The sequence below is a fragment of the Xenopus tropicalis genome, chromosome 1 (assembly GCF_000004195.4).
Source record: "Xenopus tropicalis strain Nigerian chromosome 1, UCB_Xtro_10.0, whole genome shotgun sequence".
NCBI lineage: Eukaryota > Metazoa > Chordata > Amphibia > Anura > Pipidae > Xenopus > Xenopus tropicalis.
Window position 1 is genome coordinate 36135330 of NC_030677.2, and position 16728 is coordinate 36152057.

Below are 16728 nucleotides of genomic sequence, written 5' to 3' on the forward strand. Positions count from 1 at the left end.
CAGGCACTGCAAGAAGAGAGGAAATGTTTAAATTATCTTTGCTATCACCACCTAACCTAGAGCCTAGGGTTGCCCAAAGGATCATGATCTACCTAGCACATTCTGAGCTGCTAATACACAGCCGGCAGCGCATTGGCCACAAACTGCTCAGCTTTATTCATAGATTCTGGGTTTGCCATAAGGAACACCAATTAGGTATATTTTTCAAACTGTATTTTACTTCTATTTTCATATACAGTAGATATATACTGGATAACATTAGTAAAAAGAAAGAAACAATCAATATGTGTAACTGGAACATTTACTAACAATAGACTAATAATAAAAGTAATACAGTTAGAAGCTTTTAGTACTGAAGAAAATAAAATAATAAGAAGAAAACTAATTTTCTTTGCTCAATGTCACAATACACTGCTGATAAACTGATGGGTATGGCTGAGTGGATATTGTCTGTGATAAAAAAGGACTCAAAAGAATAGGTTTAAAATGAAAAATCTTAATTAGGATAATAAAATCCTTTTGATATTAGAATATTAATTTAAAAAGAACTGTGTAAGTAATCAGTTTCTGCCAGATAAGACTGGTGGGATTTTCTTGAAAAAGAACCTAGGAATGGGATTAAATGCATATGAAATTATAGAAGGAGAAAAGCTGGATAATATAGTTATAGCTAAGGAAAGCGGTTCCCTAGATGAGTTCAGTGCAGACGATTCATTGGTACAATATGAATGTAGGGGCAGATGCACACTGTACCTGAGGCACACAGGAACACAGCAGCGCTTGCTATGAAACGTATTCAAAAATTAAGATTTAATAAATATATTCTATCTATTTTAAAAAGGAAATGGGAAAATACATTTTTAAATAATGAGTGCACTGGATAGAAAGTGCTTTTGAGGTGGCACCACTGCCCAGGGACAACACACACTTGTTGGAGGAATGTCATTGAATATACAGGTATCGGACCCCTTATCCGGAAACTCATTATTCAGAAAGTTCCGAATTACAGGAGGGTCATCTCCCATAGACTCCATTTTAATCAAATTATTTACATTTTTAAAAATGTTTCCTTTTTCTCTGTAATAATAAAACAGTACCTGTACTTGATCCCAACTCAGATATAATTACCCCTTATTGGGGGCAGAACAGCCCTATTGGGTTTATTTAATGGTTAAATGATTCCCTTTTCTCTGTAATAATAAAACAGTACCTGTACTTGATCCCAGCTAAGATATAATTAATCCTTATTGGGGGCAGAACAGCCCTATTGGGTTTATTTAATGGTTAAATGATTACCTTTTTCTCTGTAATAATAAAACAGTACCTGTACTTGATCCCAACTAAGATATAATTACCCCTTATTGGGGGCAGAACAGCCCTATTGGGTTTATTTAATGGTTAAATGATTCCCTTTTCTCTGTAATAATAAAACAGTACCTGTACTTGATTCCAACTCAGATATAATTAATCCTTATGGAGCCAAAACAATCCTATTGGGTTTAATTACTGTTTAAATAATTTTTTTAGTAGACTTAAGGGAGGAGATCCAAATTACAGAAAGATCCCTTATCTGGAAAACCCCAAGTCCCAAGCATTCTGGATAATGGGTCCCATACCTGTATTGGGGTCTGGTAAAAAGAAAATACATAATTTCTGGGACGGGGTGTTAACATATGCTCAGTGCTACCCGGTACATTTAAATAAATGGAGGGACTACGTGCTTCCTGCTATGGGCAACAGGGACATCCCAACATAATGGAAGGCAGCTTTGCCACCTCTAACTGAATAGGGAAAAGAAATGAATAATGTCATGCAGCTGGGAGAGAATTGTTATCATCCCCAAAAGAAACACAAGATAACTATGTAACTTGTTGGACTGCTTGGATATTTTATTCAGAATCAAATATAAAATTCAGAACAGGAAAACTGGGCTTTCTGGCAGCAGCATTTATTTCCAAGAGAAAGTTGATAAATAAGTGTGTGTTAGTGCATCAGAATAAAGTTATAATAACTCAGTAATGTATTTATAAAGCAACTGGGGAGAATAATGAACCTTTACTCGAATTTTTTATGCTATATTAATTTAATTTTGTATAAAAGGTTAAGAATGTTAACCTTTAATTTAACTATGTAATAGAGTGGCCAGTTGTAAGTAACTGTTCAGTTGGTCTTCATTTTTTATGTTTAATTACTTGCCTTCATCTTCTGCCTCTTTCCAGCTTTCAAATGGGGGTCACTGACCCCAGCAGCCAAAAACTATTGCTCTGTGAGGCTACAGTTTTATTGTTATTTTTATATTACTTATTGTTCTATTCAGGCCCTCTCCTATTCATATTCCAGTCTCCCATTCAAACCATTTCCTGGTTGTTAGGTTAAACTGGACCCTAGCAACCGGATATCTGCTGATATGTAAGCTCTTTTGGGCAGGGCTCTCTTTACCTCTTGTATCGGTTATTGATTGCTTTATATGTTACTCTGTATGTGCAACGTATGACACCCACTTATTGTTCAGCGCTGCGGAATATGTTGGCGCTTTATAAATAAATGTTAATAACAATAATAATAATAATATTTCAAACTGGAGATCTACTGAACAAATAGCTAAATAATTAAAACCATAAATAATAAAAAAAACAAAGACCAGTTGCAAATTGTCTCAGAATATCACTCTCGACATCATACTAAATGTTAACTTAAAGGCCATTTTCATTTTTTTGTACTATAGGCCCTCTCTCTGCTGACTTTTTCCAAACTGGGTTTGATCTGATCTTTCTTTCCATATAAAAATTCCATGTTCTATCACTAAAGTGGTAATCCCCAATGTTATTAGTCACATATATTTAGATATTAGGTGTTTCTAGGTACTTTAAACTGCTGCTCATAGCTTAAATGATTGTGGAACTGTGGCATATTTATGAAAAATATTGCTAAATGTGAAAGGAATTCAAATATTTCCATTCATTTTCAAGGAGGCTACAAATATTGACTGAATGCTAAATATACTGTATGCTTCCCTTTGCATTTTATGGCATCTTGGCAGGTTTAAAGGAATGCCTGGTATGAAGCAGGTCATTTGGACGCCATTAGGTGATTTAATTAGTGTCAATGTTTCAATAATGTGGGGTGTTAATGGTTTATACATAGTAAAGAGCTGCTACGGTATCTGCATTGGGTCAATGGATGATGTTATCCACCCTATCTGAGGTGGCCTGCTCTGGTGAGGACAAGTTCCAGGAGGGATTGAGATGTCGGCAAGCCTTGGGGATATCACTGATGATGTTCCAGCCAGGCTTAGCCCCAGTGGTGCCCGGGTACTTTTCTGGTGATTTAGCAAATCTAACAATAAAGTCACACTGGGAACTTGGTCACAAATATTCCCAGAAAAAGTAATTTTGAGATAATGCTGAAATGCGCTCGGTGTGCCTGCACTTGGGCCGACACATTGGTTCCGGGCACACACACAGGAGAAAGCTGTTACTAACAGGAACTGATTTCCAGCAGTGTGGCAGTAGCATGAAGATGGGACCAGACAGACATTTTTTACATGGTGTGTGTTGACCCCAGGTCACTAGAAAATCCCAAATATGTTCCTGTGATCCCTGGAGTGCCATGCATTTCCATGTGAGCCACATTCAGGCTAGCCTTGGGCTAATGTTTCTTACTGCTGTTATTTACTCTCGTTATTCGGCCCAAGCTTTTATCAGCAGGCAAATACAACATGAAAGAGAAAGTCCTATCTTGTATCTTTGTGATTATTCAACGCTTTGCACACAAAAGAAACTAAGTGATTTATTTGCCACTTAAGATGCTATCACCCTGTGTATATAGCTTCTAGCTGCCCATCAAGATGCCTTCTGGGTAGATAAGGACAAGAGAATGCAAGCAGCCAGTCAAATGAACATTATTAGCTATTGCCCAGTACAGAGGCCACCCATCTCATTGTTATTTACACATCTCTCACAAATCTACTGAAATAATTAAGGGAACATATACATGTACTAAACTCAGTGAAGGTATAAAAAGCATTCTATATATGTGCAAATAACTGTCTATATTGCACCCCAAGTGTACATTTTTACAGTAGAGTTACATGCAGAGTTACAAAGATCAAGTGCCAGGAGACACTGGAGTAAGGAGGTTCTTGCCCCATACAGGCATATCCTATATTTATATATACAAAACATATTTTCATACTGGCACATCCTTATAATTCAGTGTCTTTATTGTAAGCACATCACAGAAAAATACGACGTTTCGGTCCTCATGAGGACCTTTCTCAAGGTATTTACAATATTAGGGATGCACCGAATCCACTATTTTAGGATCCAGCTGAACCACAAATACTTTGTGAAATATTTGGCAGCATACGGAAGAGAACCCTAATTTCCATACGCAAATCAGGATAAGCATGGGTTCGGCCAGAGGCATGGATTCGGCTGAATCCAAATCCTGCTGAAAAAGGCCAAATCCCAAACCAAATCTTGGATTTGGTGCATCCTATATAAGTACTTTCTGTGTCTCTAATGCAAACATTCACCAAGCAGGGCGCACAGTCAAAACTTGTATAAAATATATTACTAGACCGGCACACCTTTATTACAACTTTAAGCCTTTATTCAGCGCAATGCACAAATAATCCAGTGTTTTCGTTCAAAGGGAGAAAGGTCCTAATAAGGACCGAAACGTTGGATCCTTTATGCAATGTGCAAAATGAAGGCATAAAGTTTTAATAAGGGTGTGCCCAGGGTCAGACTGGATTGACGGGACACCGGGAAAAAACCTGGTGGGTCCTGGAGCCCAGACCCGATCCATGTTGCCGCTTCCCCTGTCCTCCCATGACGCGATTCAATTACGCCTGCTATGGGGAGGATGTCGGTCGGGTTCTGGGGGGCCCTGCCGTTGGTTAAGGGGGGGCACAGCCAGCAGGGGCACCACAAGGCCCCTGGGGTGGCAGGCCCGGTGGGCCCTGCACCCACCAGTCCGACCCTGGGTGTGCCGATCTAGTAATATTTTTATACATACATACATATATATATATTTTTTAATAAACACATTTTCAGTGCATTTATACAACAAAACAGGGAATCATTTACTCTGTGTTTATTTATATACATTGTTCTGGAGTAGATATTGTTGCTCTGATCACAAACATTCAAACATTGCTATTACATAGTGCCATCTGGTGGCCAAATAATCATGAAAATGGGGTAATACTGTCTTGAATTCATAGTAATTCACAAAATTATGTTTATTTAATCATACTGTTAAAAAGTATGGTCTGCTTTTTAATAGTGTGATTAAATAAAAATATTTTTTTATTCTTAAAGAATCCTGGGGTGCACCTGCTTACTTTGGGATTTTTGGATAATTTGGTACAAAGTGGTAGCACCCAGGTCATTTGGGCTAAAGGTTTGGTGTGCTGAAAAAATATATATAATAAACACACACTAGCAGAAATGTCCACTCTATAGAGATTCTGTATATCCAGGTTTACAAGTCATAATGTCTTTGAAGGATTTAACAAAAGGAAATTGACAATTATAATCCAGGGTAATTTACAAAGCTTCCCTTTCCTGTGCAGATGCTGTGTGCTCATTAGAACCAAACAGCTTAAACTGATGTACTATTCACCCATCGTTCTACCATAATGATATTTAATTAGTTAGCAAAGAACATGGTGTTTCTAGTAATACTAACTTCACAGCTGAAATTAGACAGGTATGAGGAAAAACTTTAGGCACACAAGGTCCAGAGCATTAAGGCCTGCATTACATGAATAATATGAGTGTAACACTTATCTAAGGCAAAGTTTATGTTGTGTTTGCAAAACACCAAAAAATAAACATACAAATATGGGTATATTCTGCCACGCAATGTCAGATTGGACAACAAAGCAGCACTCATCAGCACATTCCAAGGAAAGGTCAACATAATAGGCATAAGAAGCAGGGACTCAATAGTTTGTGGCAAATGCAGGTTTTTTTGTTGTTGACTGATTGGGAAACCAATGAATTAAGCTGAAGCACTAATTTAACTAGAATCCAGTCTCTGCTGGATCTTCTTTCCTGGTCTGAGACATCATGCTGCCATTTGAGATAACTCACCCCGCATGTTAGCACTGCCTTTAGGGTAAGGGCCCATGGAGCGGTTCAGTCGCCCACCATAGATCTGTGCTATCACAGGTGACTAACTGCTCCAAAATGGTTTCCACTGGAACAATAGGAGTCGGTGGGGAAAGCCCTTTGCTTCGGTATTGCGGAGTAGTTAGGTGTCCTCTTTAGAGATCTATTGCGGGCAACTGCATAGCTCCATGGGTTCTTACCCTTAACGGCAACAACAGACAGGATATCTTTACAAAACCTACAAAATCTTTTGGAAGGAAGGAGCAGCATCCACTATGCGACGATCAATCGAGCCTAGCCTGAATCCTTCCTATACAGAAGGAAAGCTAGGCTCGATCAATCGATCGTCGCATAGTGGATTCTGCTGCTTCCTTCGCTGTATCGCCATATTTCAATTGACAGGAAGCAAAGTTTTAGCAGGTATTTTCTATTAAAGCATTCAAAATACTAAGGGGTTTGCAGGATAGGGCAGTTATTGGTGCAGGGTAGAATAGCTTTTTTAAGTAAAAAAATTTAGTGTTACTTTTCCTTTAATAAATATGGAGAGGTGGGGGTTTTGTTGCCATGGTAACTATTATCAAAAAGGTGCATATGCACATTCATTTGCTTTGAGCATTTTCGCATTCCTACTCAGGCAGTGACTGTGCACACGCTGGGTCGCTGCTGGCTCTTTGCCATCCTACAGATACGCAGAGCTGTGCATATGTTTGATTCCGCGCGTGCACCTGTTAATTTGCAGTCACTAGCATATACACATAAAATCACACAAAAATTATCAATGGAAATCAAGCATATGGTCTCACAAGGGGTCTGAGGATCTCATCCTGGTACCTAATGGCAGCCAGGCTACCTCTGGCGAGCACATGGAGGGCTGTGTGGCCCCCCAAAGAAATGCCACCCCACACCATTACTGACCCACTGCCAAACCGGTCATGCTGGAGGATGTTGAAGGCAGCAGTACGTTCTCCATGGCGTCTCCAGACTTTGGAGTGTGAACCTGCTTTCATCTGTGAAGAGCACAGGGCGCTAGTGGTGAATTTGCCAATCTTGGCGTTCTCTGGCAAATGCCAAACGTCCTGCATGGTGTTAGGCTGTAAGCACAACCCCCACCTGTGGATGTTGGGCCCTCATACCACCCTCGTGGAGTCTGTTTGTGACCGTTTCAGCAGACACACGCACATTTGTAGCCTGCTGGAGGTCATTTTGCAGGGCTCTGGCAGTGCTCCTCCTTGCACAAAAGTGGAGGTAGCGGTCCATGGCTCCTGATGTATTGGCCTGTCTCCTGGTAGCGCCTCCATGCTCCGGACACTACGCTGACAGACACAGCAAACCTTCTTGCCACAAGCTCGCATTGATGTGCCATCCTGGATGAGTTGCACTACCTGAGCCAGTTGTGTGGGTTGTAGACTCAGTCTCATGCTACCACTAAAGTGAAAGCACCGCCAGCATTCAAAAGTGACCAAAACATCAGCCAGAAAGCATAGGAACTGAGAAGTGGTCTGTGGTCACCACCCACAGAACCACTCCTTTATTGGGGATGCTTTGCTAATTGCCTATAATTTCCACCTGTTTATTCCATTTGCACAACACCATGTGAAATTGATTGACAATCAGTGTTGCTACCTAAGTGTACAGGTTGATTTCACAGAAGTGTGATTGACTTGGAGTTACATTGTGTTGTTTAAGTGTTCCCTTTATTTTTTCGAGCAGTGTAATATGCCTGCACTCCCACTGCCTAAGAGCACACACATCACATCCAGTAACATAAGGGAATAGGGTTTAAATAAGCCTTGTTCACATCTTTTTTTTTGTACTTCAATGTCTGTAAGTGCAATTTATTAATAGATTGTTTACATTGACTTTACACGGTGGGAACGGGCCCCTCTGTTTTCTTGCCAATGACAGGATGTTTTGTATCTCATAATTAATCTGCTACAGCAGGCAACAAAACATTCCTTGTTTCCTCTCCACAGGCTAACATGCAAAATGGTGCTGGGCAAACCTACATAACACAAAGTTGCCCAGAAGTTCTCGCAAGGAAACAAGGGACATTGTCGTCTGCTGTAGCAGAGATCAACTGCAGGTGACAATGTCCCATCTGTCATTGCCCTAAAGCCCAACTAGATAATGACTTATGCAGCAGATGGCCCAAGTGGAGCTTGCCATCATGAGAACTTATCAGGAATGGTAGAATTAATAACTACTGTAGCAGGGGGTGGTTTAACAAGCAGATAGAAGCAGGAAGTGACATGGATTTCATGTGAGCCAACAATTGGTTAGGATCTAATGGATTAGCCTTCTCAAGTTATGGTATAAGTCAATCAAGAGCATTTTATTACCTTAACTCCAAAACAAAAAAGAAAGCTTGTGCAATGGACATTTATTGGAAGACTACTTTAAAACATTACCAATCCATTGAGCCAAAACACACCACTTTAATGAAGATCTTATGCATTAAGTGTATGTTGGTCACAGAGACTTGACAAACCACAGCTTCCACTTTACCCACAAAAATACAACCAGGTGTGAATGTTCAAGGCTATGAAAAAATATGACCAAAGGTACTCCATAATATATTACCCATAAAAAGCTTCTGAAAATGTATGCACTTACGGAAAGTTAACGATTAATCCCTTTTGCATGTTTAATGCTTTAAAAACGTCAAGGCTATTGCCCAAAATAGTCTATAAGAGAATCTCAAACCAATAAAAGAAACAAAAGTCAGAAGTTTAGATAAAGGGACTTTATTTTTGGAACAGTACAGGAACCAGACTTTTGCAGGCTGTAAAGAAGGAAAAAAATATATACGTCACTACAAATTTGTTCAAAGCCCATTACCAACGCTATGCATTCTATCATACTAAGGCTTATGCTACATGTGGCAGATTCTTGGCCTGTGGATAAACGCAGGCTGAAACAACCACTTGTTCCACAAGCCTAACAAGGACACAGCAGCACGAAGGGTACCTGCTGGAAAACTTCATTTTATCCTTCTGCTAATAATTAAAAACAACTTTGCATCCAGAACACCCAATAGCCTGGTATAGATAGGTTATTCATTTATTCTAAAGGCAGTGAAAAAACTGGCATAAGTCACACCAGCCTCATGTATAGAAAGCAGAAAGGTCAATGCGTTATTGGAAATGTAATTTAAGCAGTGGTTTTTGCCTATTAGGATATTGGTTGGGTTTTTATTGTTTGATATTTCTTGCACCTCCAATAAGAAGTCATATGTATAATGAACTGGTCCTTATCACACAGCCTAACAAAGGCTTTAGCTGGAGGAAGCGAGGGGTTTGTTGTAATATACAGAGGGTTCCACAGTGGACTGACATGGTTTTGACTGTACTCTTAAGCTAGGGTGACCAGATCACTTGAAAATTATGGGCACGTCTAGAAAATCCAGTTAGCAGGGCTGAACTGATTGCAGTTTATTTTATATGCAATTTGTGCTGCCCAACAATGTTACAAGTGTCCCTGAATTTTCAAGTGATCTGGTTACCTTATCCTAAGCACCAAAAGTACAGTGAGACTCAAGTTCAGATTTTGCAGTTTAGTTCAAGAAACAAACCATATATTAACCCTAATTAAAACAGGCAAAGTATATGTTTAGCACAAGGTCTATTCATTTAACCAATGCTAGAAATTAGTATTCAGCCTTTTTTTAAAGGATTTAAACTATTTTCCCTAAAAACTATTGGGCAAGGATTATCCAATTATCTGCAGTAGATTTAACATTTTTTGATCCAAGGCTCCCTCTCGTGGTAAAATAGATCAGTTTTTACACTTTTTATACAAGACAAGAAACAGTGAGGGGCAACTTCCAAGTTCTGTCCCACCCCCTTGCAGATCCAGTTGATTATCCTATTAGTGAAGCATACAAGCCACTGAGAAAATGGAGCCTTGACTTCCTCTACCTTGTTTCAAAGAATCAACACCAGGAGTACAGAAAGGGACAGAATTACTGCTTTCAACTGCAGTTGCATTCACATGTAACATATATGTTTTGTGTTTCTATATTAAAATCAGTTTAATAAGTTTTAGGTGGTATTTTTGATGGTAGCTCTACTAAAAGGTATTTTAAGTACTTACAAGCAAACGCACACTAGAATACACTTTATAAAATAACTTAGTCTATAAAATATGAGCAGGCAAGATACCAGGTGGTGAGAAACCCTGGTGTTTTGGAACTAAGGGTACTGGTATGTATACTGCAATATGCTTACACTATACTTACTATGTGATTGTACATTATTGTCTATAATGAAGATTTTTGTAATGTACAACATTGTCCTAAACTGATTTCTTTACATAAGGGGAGCACTGGTGTATCTATTTTAATTCCCGTTTTAAGCAGCGGACATATTCCTACACAAGAGAACATCATTTAGTAAAATCCAGTACAACTGGCCATAATTTTGGGCAAAACAACCCTGGAGTGTCCAAATACAAACCTTTTATTCTTCAACCTGCTGTACTGTACCCTTTTCGGATACGTAGATACCATCCAAGAATTTTCTGATATCCTTATTCTTTACTGTGGTGGCTTGCTGGATCAAGGCAGCTTTAAAAATAAAAAAATATAGGTATAAATAACATAAGACAAATCCATCTATAATGGCTACATATGATTTTACTTGTTAAAACCTCACACTGATTTTGATCTACACATTAATGACTAAAGTTAGTCAGATTTCAATAAGGGATGATAATTTAACATGCCAATTTTGCACAATTATTAAACAGAAATGTAAAAATTTAAGAAACTGGATTTTAGATTATTCCATGTGTTTCTGCAGAGCTAAAGTGATTAACCAAGGTTAAAGCTTTAAGACTATTCAAGACTAACCCAACCTGCTGCACATCTAGGTCTGGCAGCCAGTCATTATTGGGAACACCAAATGTGTTTATTAACATACCAGAGTTTGATACAAGTTCAATGTCATTGCCTTCAAGAATCAGCTCATCTTTCTGGGCTTGGGATAAGGCGCATGCAACACCTAGAATAGAAGAGTACAGACAACAATAAAATTAGTGGATTTCTACAAGTGTGCTTTTTTTCATTAATGCAAGCATCATACCACCATGTATATTAAAAGGGAATTAAAACCTGAATACATATTCATTCTAAACAAAATATGTAATATTTAATCACCACCATGTAAATAAGGTGGAATGTTAAGACAAATAATGTGCTGAGCCCCAAAGACATAGAATGGGAAGCCTTAAAATTGTTATTATGAAACACTGTAAAGCATGTAAGGGTGTTTACCTTAAACCTTTCACTGGCTGCGTCTTATAAAAACCATCTCAGAACATATTTTTAGAGCTTATCTGGTTAATATTGCTGACTTAATATATGTGGGACAAAAAACAAAAAAAATGCAAACTAAGTTGTCCTTTTAACACCAATTTATTAGAGGATGCCAATTAGACAACTGCATGACTAATTGCTAGGCTGGGACCATGACCGCCAACCTGCCATGTTTGGTATCCCCACACTGTCTCCGGCAGGTGATTTTAGTATTTGTTTTGTCATCCTGCATTTGTGCCTGCCCAGGGCACAAGTGATCAGAGGGAAAAATCAAAGAAGCTGGAGCTCTAATGGAAAATTCCCTGAGCCAGTCCCTTTTGCTACAGAAGTGCAGATCTGTAGTCCCGTGTTAACAACTACCCAACATAATGGCGACCTACATGAAACTGGCTATCACCCATTAAAGATTGTGGGATCGCAGAAATTCTAAACATTTCAAAATGAAATAATGGGTGACTGCATTTCTTAACAGTAGTGGCACATCTAGGGAGTGTGGGCACTGCAGTAATTCTTGTCTAAAAAGTATGCCATTCTTGCTTGAAAATGACTATGAATGACACACAAAGGCTGGCATTTTTAAAATCATTTGATTTGAATTATTGAGTAATTAGAGCCTGTGTGCCACTGCCCTTAGAACTGGGAATAACTTGCAGAAAATATATATTTATGTGAAGGGGATGGGGGGGTGTTTGGGGTGGGGGTGGGTGGGTTATACTTATGTGAAGGGGATGGGGTTGTGTTTGGGGGGGGTGGGGTGGGGGGTTATATTTATGTGAAGGGGATGGGGGGGTGTTTGGGGTGGGGTGGGGTGGGGGGGTGTGTGCGGATGGGGGGGTGCGTGCGGATGGGGGGTGGGGGGGTTGCGTGCGGATGGGGGGGTGGGGGGGTGGCGGGGGGGGTGCGGGTGGCGGGAGTTTGGGGTGGTCACCTAATCATGCATGGGGAAAAAAAAATACCGTCAAATACTGTGATACCGATATAATTTTGAAAAATACCGTGATATAAATTTTTGGTCATACCGCCCAGCACTACTTTAAACAGTAACGTATTTCATTGTGGTTTTTATGAGTTTTTTGCGGTATGTAACCATCACGATTTTCCTAGAGATACAGCCCAGACTATCCTATCTGGTGACTTAATATGGGGGGGCAGCTAGGCTTCCAGTTTTTCTGTGTAGGTCAGCTAAGAATAAAAGGCCAGACTGAGCATGGCAATAGCAACTGTCAGCTGGGTACACAGAGCTTTGCTTGGATGTCTTATAATGTACTGAAGAATTTACTTGTCCACAGAAACTAAAGCCCTTTGCATTACCTAAAGCCTCTCCTTTGAACCTCAACCATAAGTTTATATTTATTTCTTGCCGACGAAAACTGAATTCTAGGTTACTTGCGGGCGCAGAAACATTTTTGACAAACTTGGCAGGTTGAGAGAAGGCAGGAGTCTTTGCTTTGCTGCAGCGAATCAACTCTAAAGAAGGTTAATACCAGGGATATCCCTGCATGTCCTCAGCACAAACTGAATAACCAGTTGCAATAGTTTAACAGACAAGCAATTAGCGGTCAAAAACTTGTATAGTGATTTGTCTATTGTTCTCTGCTAGTACCAGCAGCACTGGGAAACAAGCAGCTTGTTTCTAAACTAATTTAAACTCCAAAAGGCCACAGAGAATTGAAAGCGTCCAGATTTTACACTTGCCTGATCTCATGCGAACCCTGCGGATATACTTTTCACCCAAGAAGTTTCTTATTTCCACAAGAGATCCATTCTCCTGAATGACAACGTTGATGGGAAAGTGAGCATACACAGATCTCATTTTGTAACGAAAGCCCTGTAGTCAGAGAAAGAGGCAGAAATTTGATTATGAAGAGGGAATAGAGCAAAGCTTCCTGCCAAATTGTTGAATGTTATAAAACCCAGCCACACAGTGTGACTATAATACATGCTTGATTGCAATTATTTGTGAGAGGTGACAATTAGTGGGCTTATGGCACACATCACAAACTGCTATTGACATTTAACCAACCACTTGTTAATGTGTATACAGGTTTTAGCCCAAATACATATTGGCAGAAATGACAGGCAGTTGACTCTAATGTCAGTCTGCAGAGACACTTTTTTCCTCTGTGTGCAATATGCCTTATAAAACATCTGCACTTTCCTGCCAGGAAATTCCAGCAATTCTGAAAAATAAAACCAACCAATAACTGACATAATAACCAGACAGTAATTACATCAGTGAGCCTTTAGTACAGGTATATGGTACCTGTTATCCAAAATGCTTGGGACCTAGTGTTTTCCAGATAAGGGATGTTTCCATCATTTGGATCCCCATACGCTAAGGCTACTTGAATCATTTAAACATTAAATAAACCCAATTGGATTGTTTTGCATCCAATAAGGACAGCAGGCCTTCTGGACCTGTACAAAGCTAACCAATTACGCTGAGAAAAATGTTACCACCACTTACCAGTGTGACTCCTTTCACCATGTTTTGCACATGACTGCAGATGGTGCGCACTGTGGCCAGTTCTTTTCTGTTACCCCACCATTTGTCAACCCGGAGCTAAGAGTGGAGAGAAGAGGGGGGGGGAATCAAACTACATCAGTATCTAGAGACATTACTCAAGCCTGAAGGCCAACCTGGGAAAGGCACTTTTGTCTGCTCTACATGATGCTTATGGATAATAGGCTTACATTGAAACCTTATGTGAGGCCCTAACCAAATACTGGACTACAAGGAGTGCGGCGGACTTGAAGACAGTCTAAAAAAAATATATATGAAAAAGTTTCCCTGCAGTCCCAAATTTAGCCATATGCAGCTTAAAAAAAAAAAAAAAATCACTATATGCTCCACACTAAAGTTTACATTAACAGGTCAATCACTATTAAGGTGGCCATACACGGTGCTGATTCTAGCTGCCGATACCTGTCCCTTAGACCGATTCGGCAGCTTATCTGCCCGTGTATGGCCACTAACGATGGGCCTGCCCGACTGACATCTGGCCTGAAATCGGGCAGGTTTGAAATTTAGTCGGATCGGGGCCACATCAGCTCGTTGATGCGGTCCCCTAACTGGCAGCCGCCCATACCCGTTGTCCTAAACCGAATTAGCCTGATATTGCCCACCCATAGGTGGGGATATAGGGATAAGTCCTGCTTGATTTGCAACCTCGCCAAGCGAGCGGATCTTAGCATGTAAAGCCACTTTAAGGATAGATCAGCTTGAATGTTATTTTGTAGCTGGATTAACCAAACATTCTAGTATAAAACATACAAAAAAACCATAACTTTTTTTGCTAGAAAAAATACATTGGACCATAAAATCTATAAAACTTAACATAATACTAGTACCTTAAAGGACAAGGAAAGGCTAAGTCACTTGGGGGTGCCAATATGTTAAGCACCCCAAGTGACTTTAATCGCTTACCTTGTACCCCGGGCTGGTGCCCCTGTTAGGAGAAAATAGCACCAGCCCAGGGTACCCGCAGCTTCCTTCTTCCTGCTACGTTTTGCTAGGACCCCACAACCGGGGCATGCGCAGTAGAGTGAAAAGTCGACTTCTCTGTTAAAGTTCCACTATTCACTCTGCTGCGCATGCCCCGGTCGTGGGGTCCTAGCAAAACGTAGCAGGAAGAAGGAAGCGCTGCGGGTACCCTGGGCTGGTGCTATTTTCTCCTAACAGGGGCACCAGCCCGGGGTACAAGGTAAGCGATTTAAGTCACTTGAGGGTGCCTAACATTTTGGCACCCCCAAGTGACTTTGCCTTTCCATGTCCTTTAACACCTGTGTCACCAACATACCTAACCCACCATCATGCCTACATCCTGGACATTACCCTCTCTCAAGCACCTGTCCCCCACAATTACAACTTATTCAACAGTTTTAAAAAAATGTATCTACTCACCCTCCTCTTCTTCTTGCCCAGAAGACACAGCTCAACATTGATGTGGTTAAAGTTTTTCCGCAGGACACCTCTGGGCCCCTTTACAGTAACTGTACGGCCCTTCAGAGAGATGTCAACTATGAAGAGACAGTAAGTCAGAAGCGTGTAGAGAAAGCGCAAATACAAAAAGGGTCATTAGCAGAACAACTTACCATTCTCTGGGATGTCAACAATCTGGTTGCTGAGAATGGTCTTCATTCTATCAGAAATATAAAAAAAAAATACCATTATACATATAGCAATCACAAACCGCCTAAAAAATGGACACACTGACAGACATTTGTTTGACATCAATAGGCCATAGTCCTTGAACATTTACATGGGCTACACAGAAATAGCCTAATTTATTAAAATTAAGCATTTACCCAAACTGGCTCAGTGTTATAAATTACAAACTTATCCCATGCCAACAGTTGGATGCTGGGAATTCTTCCATAAAGTTCCCCCATAAAGTCCCCCACAAGCTGCAGCTATTTTTTTTTTTTTTTACAGTTATGACAAACACCAAATACAAGTCAGTATGTCAAAAGCAAAGTAACACAATGTGCTCAGCACTAAAAGTAGAAATCTCCTTAAACACACATCCACCTCTTTTGCTGCCTTCTCCCAGGATTAATGAAGCCCCACAAAACTGATGGGATATAGATCACCAGAAGAAAGGGTCCCAGGCCTACTATGAGCTGCACTGAGAGACAAAACAGCCCAACCAAGTTGTACCATCTGTGTGTGGAACCCCAAAAAGATTTTTCATAAAAGAAAACCCCTCTTACTGCAGAGAGCCATGGCTGAACTGCCATACTAGGCACTGCCAGGCCACAAGCCTCTGGAGTGTATAATCCATATAAACAGACATATTGGAACTGAAAACACTTTGCAATAATAGAATGATTCAAATCTCTCATGATTATAAGACCACAAAGCTCCATGGAAAGCCTGGACTGCGATTCAAAGCAGGCCCTAGTATTTCCAGCACCCAATGGGACCTCTACAGGGTTCCGGCAACTTATAACAGCTCTGTGGCATTTGGCAGAATTTCCACATTACTAGTCGGGGCCTTGGAACACGTAGCCTATAAAGTGCCTTAGAAAACTGCAAGGCAGCTTAGGGGCGGGCAACAAATATCCCTTATCCTCCGCTCCCTTTCAGCAAAGTGACAACATATAAAGATCGGGAGAGGGAGAAAACACTGCACATTCATAAAACGGTAACGGATGACAAAAATAGCCTCTCTCTCCCAGGATGAAATGAGATTGCAGAAGCTCTCTCGATAAAGCCGCCATATCCTCACCTCGCAGCTGACAGAGGAAAGGGAAAGCGTGTGTCGTCATTACGTTTTTATATGGCCGGAG

At 40.3% G+C, this 16728-nt stretch overlaps 1 protein-coding gene across 2 annotated transcripts; it reads right to left on the bottom strand.

The window, feature by feature from the left end:
* Positions 1-8850: 8850 nt before the first annotated feature.
* On the bottom strand, positions 8851-16712 carry rpl9 (ribosomal protein L9). Of its 2 annotated transcripts, XM_004910920.4 has the most exons (8): positions 16668-16712; positions 15532-15578; positions 15341-15456; positions 13904-13999; positions 13132-13264; positions 11042-11122; positions 10577-10686; positions 8851-8904 (listed from the first exon to the last, which is right to left on the bottom strand). In XM_004910920.4, the coding sequence occupies exons 2-7, from the start codon at positions 15575-15577 to the stop codon at positions 10580-10582; spliced, it is 579 nt and encodes a 192-aa protein (XP_004910977.1). In that variant the 5' UTR covers position 15578; positions 16668-16712; the 3' UTR covers positions 8851-8904; positions 10577-10579. The 2 variants fall into 2 exon arrangements, with proteins under 2 accessions (XP_004910977.1, XP_031751239.1); XM_031895379.1 differs by lacking the exon at positions 16668-16712 and having other exon boundaries at positions 15532-15642.
* Positions 16713-16728: the final 16 nt, after the last annotated feature.

What these genes read in the sequence shown, in the direction of transcription:
- rpl9 (XM_031895379.1), bottom strand. Translation starts at nt 15,607, where the DNA reads ATGGTATTTTTTTTTTATATTTCTGATAGAATGAAGACCATTCTCAGC. An exon ending in TGTTGACATCCCAGAGAATG is followed by an intron (nt 15,457 to 15,531) that starts GTAAGTTGTTCT and finishes GTCTCTTCATAG; the next exon opens with TTGACATCTCTCTGAAGGGC. An exon ending in TGGGCAAGAAGAAGAGGAGG is followed by an intron (nt 14,000 to 15,340) that starts GTGAGTAGATAC and finishes CTCCACTCTTAG; the next exon opens with CTCCGGGTTGACAAATGGTG.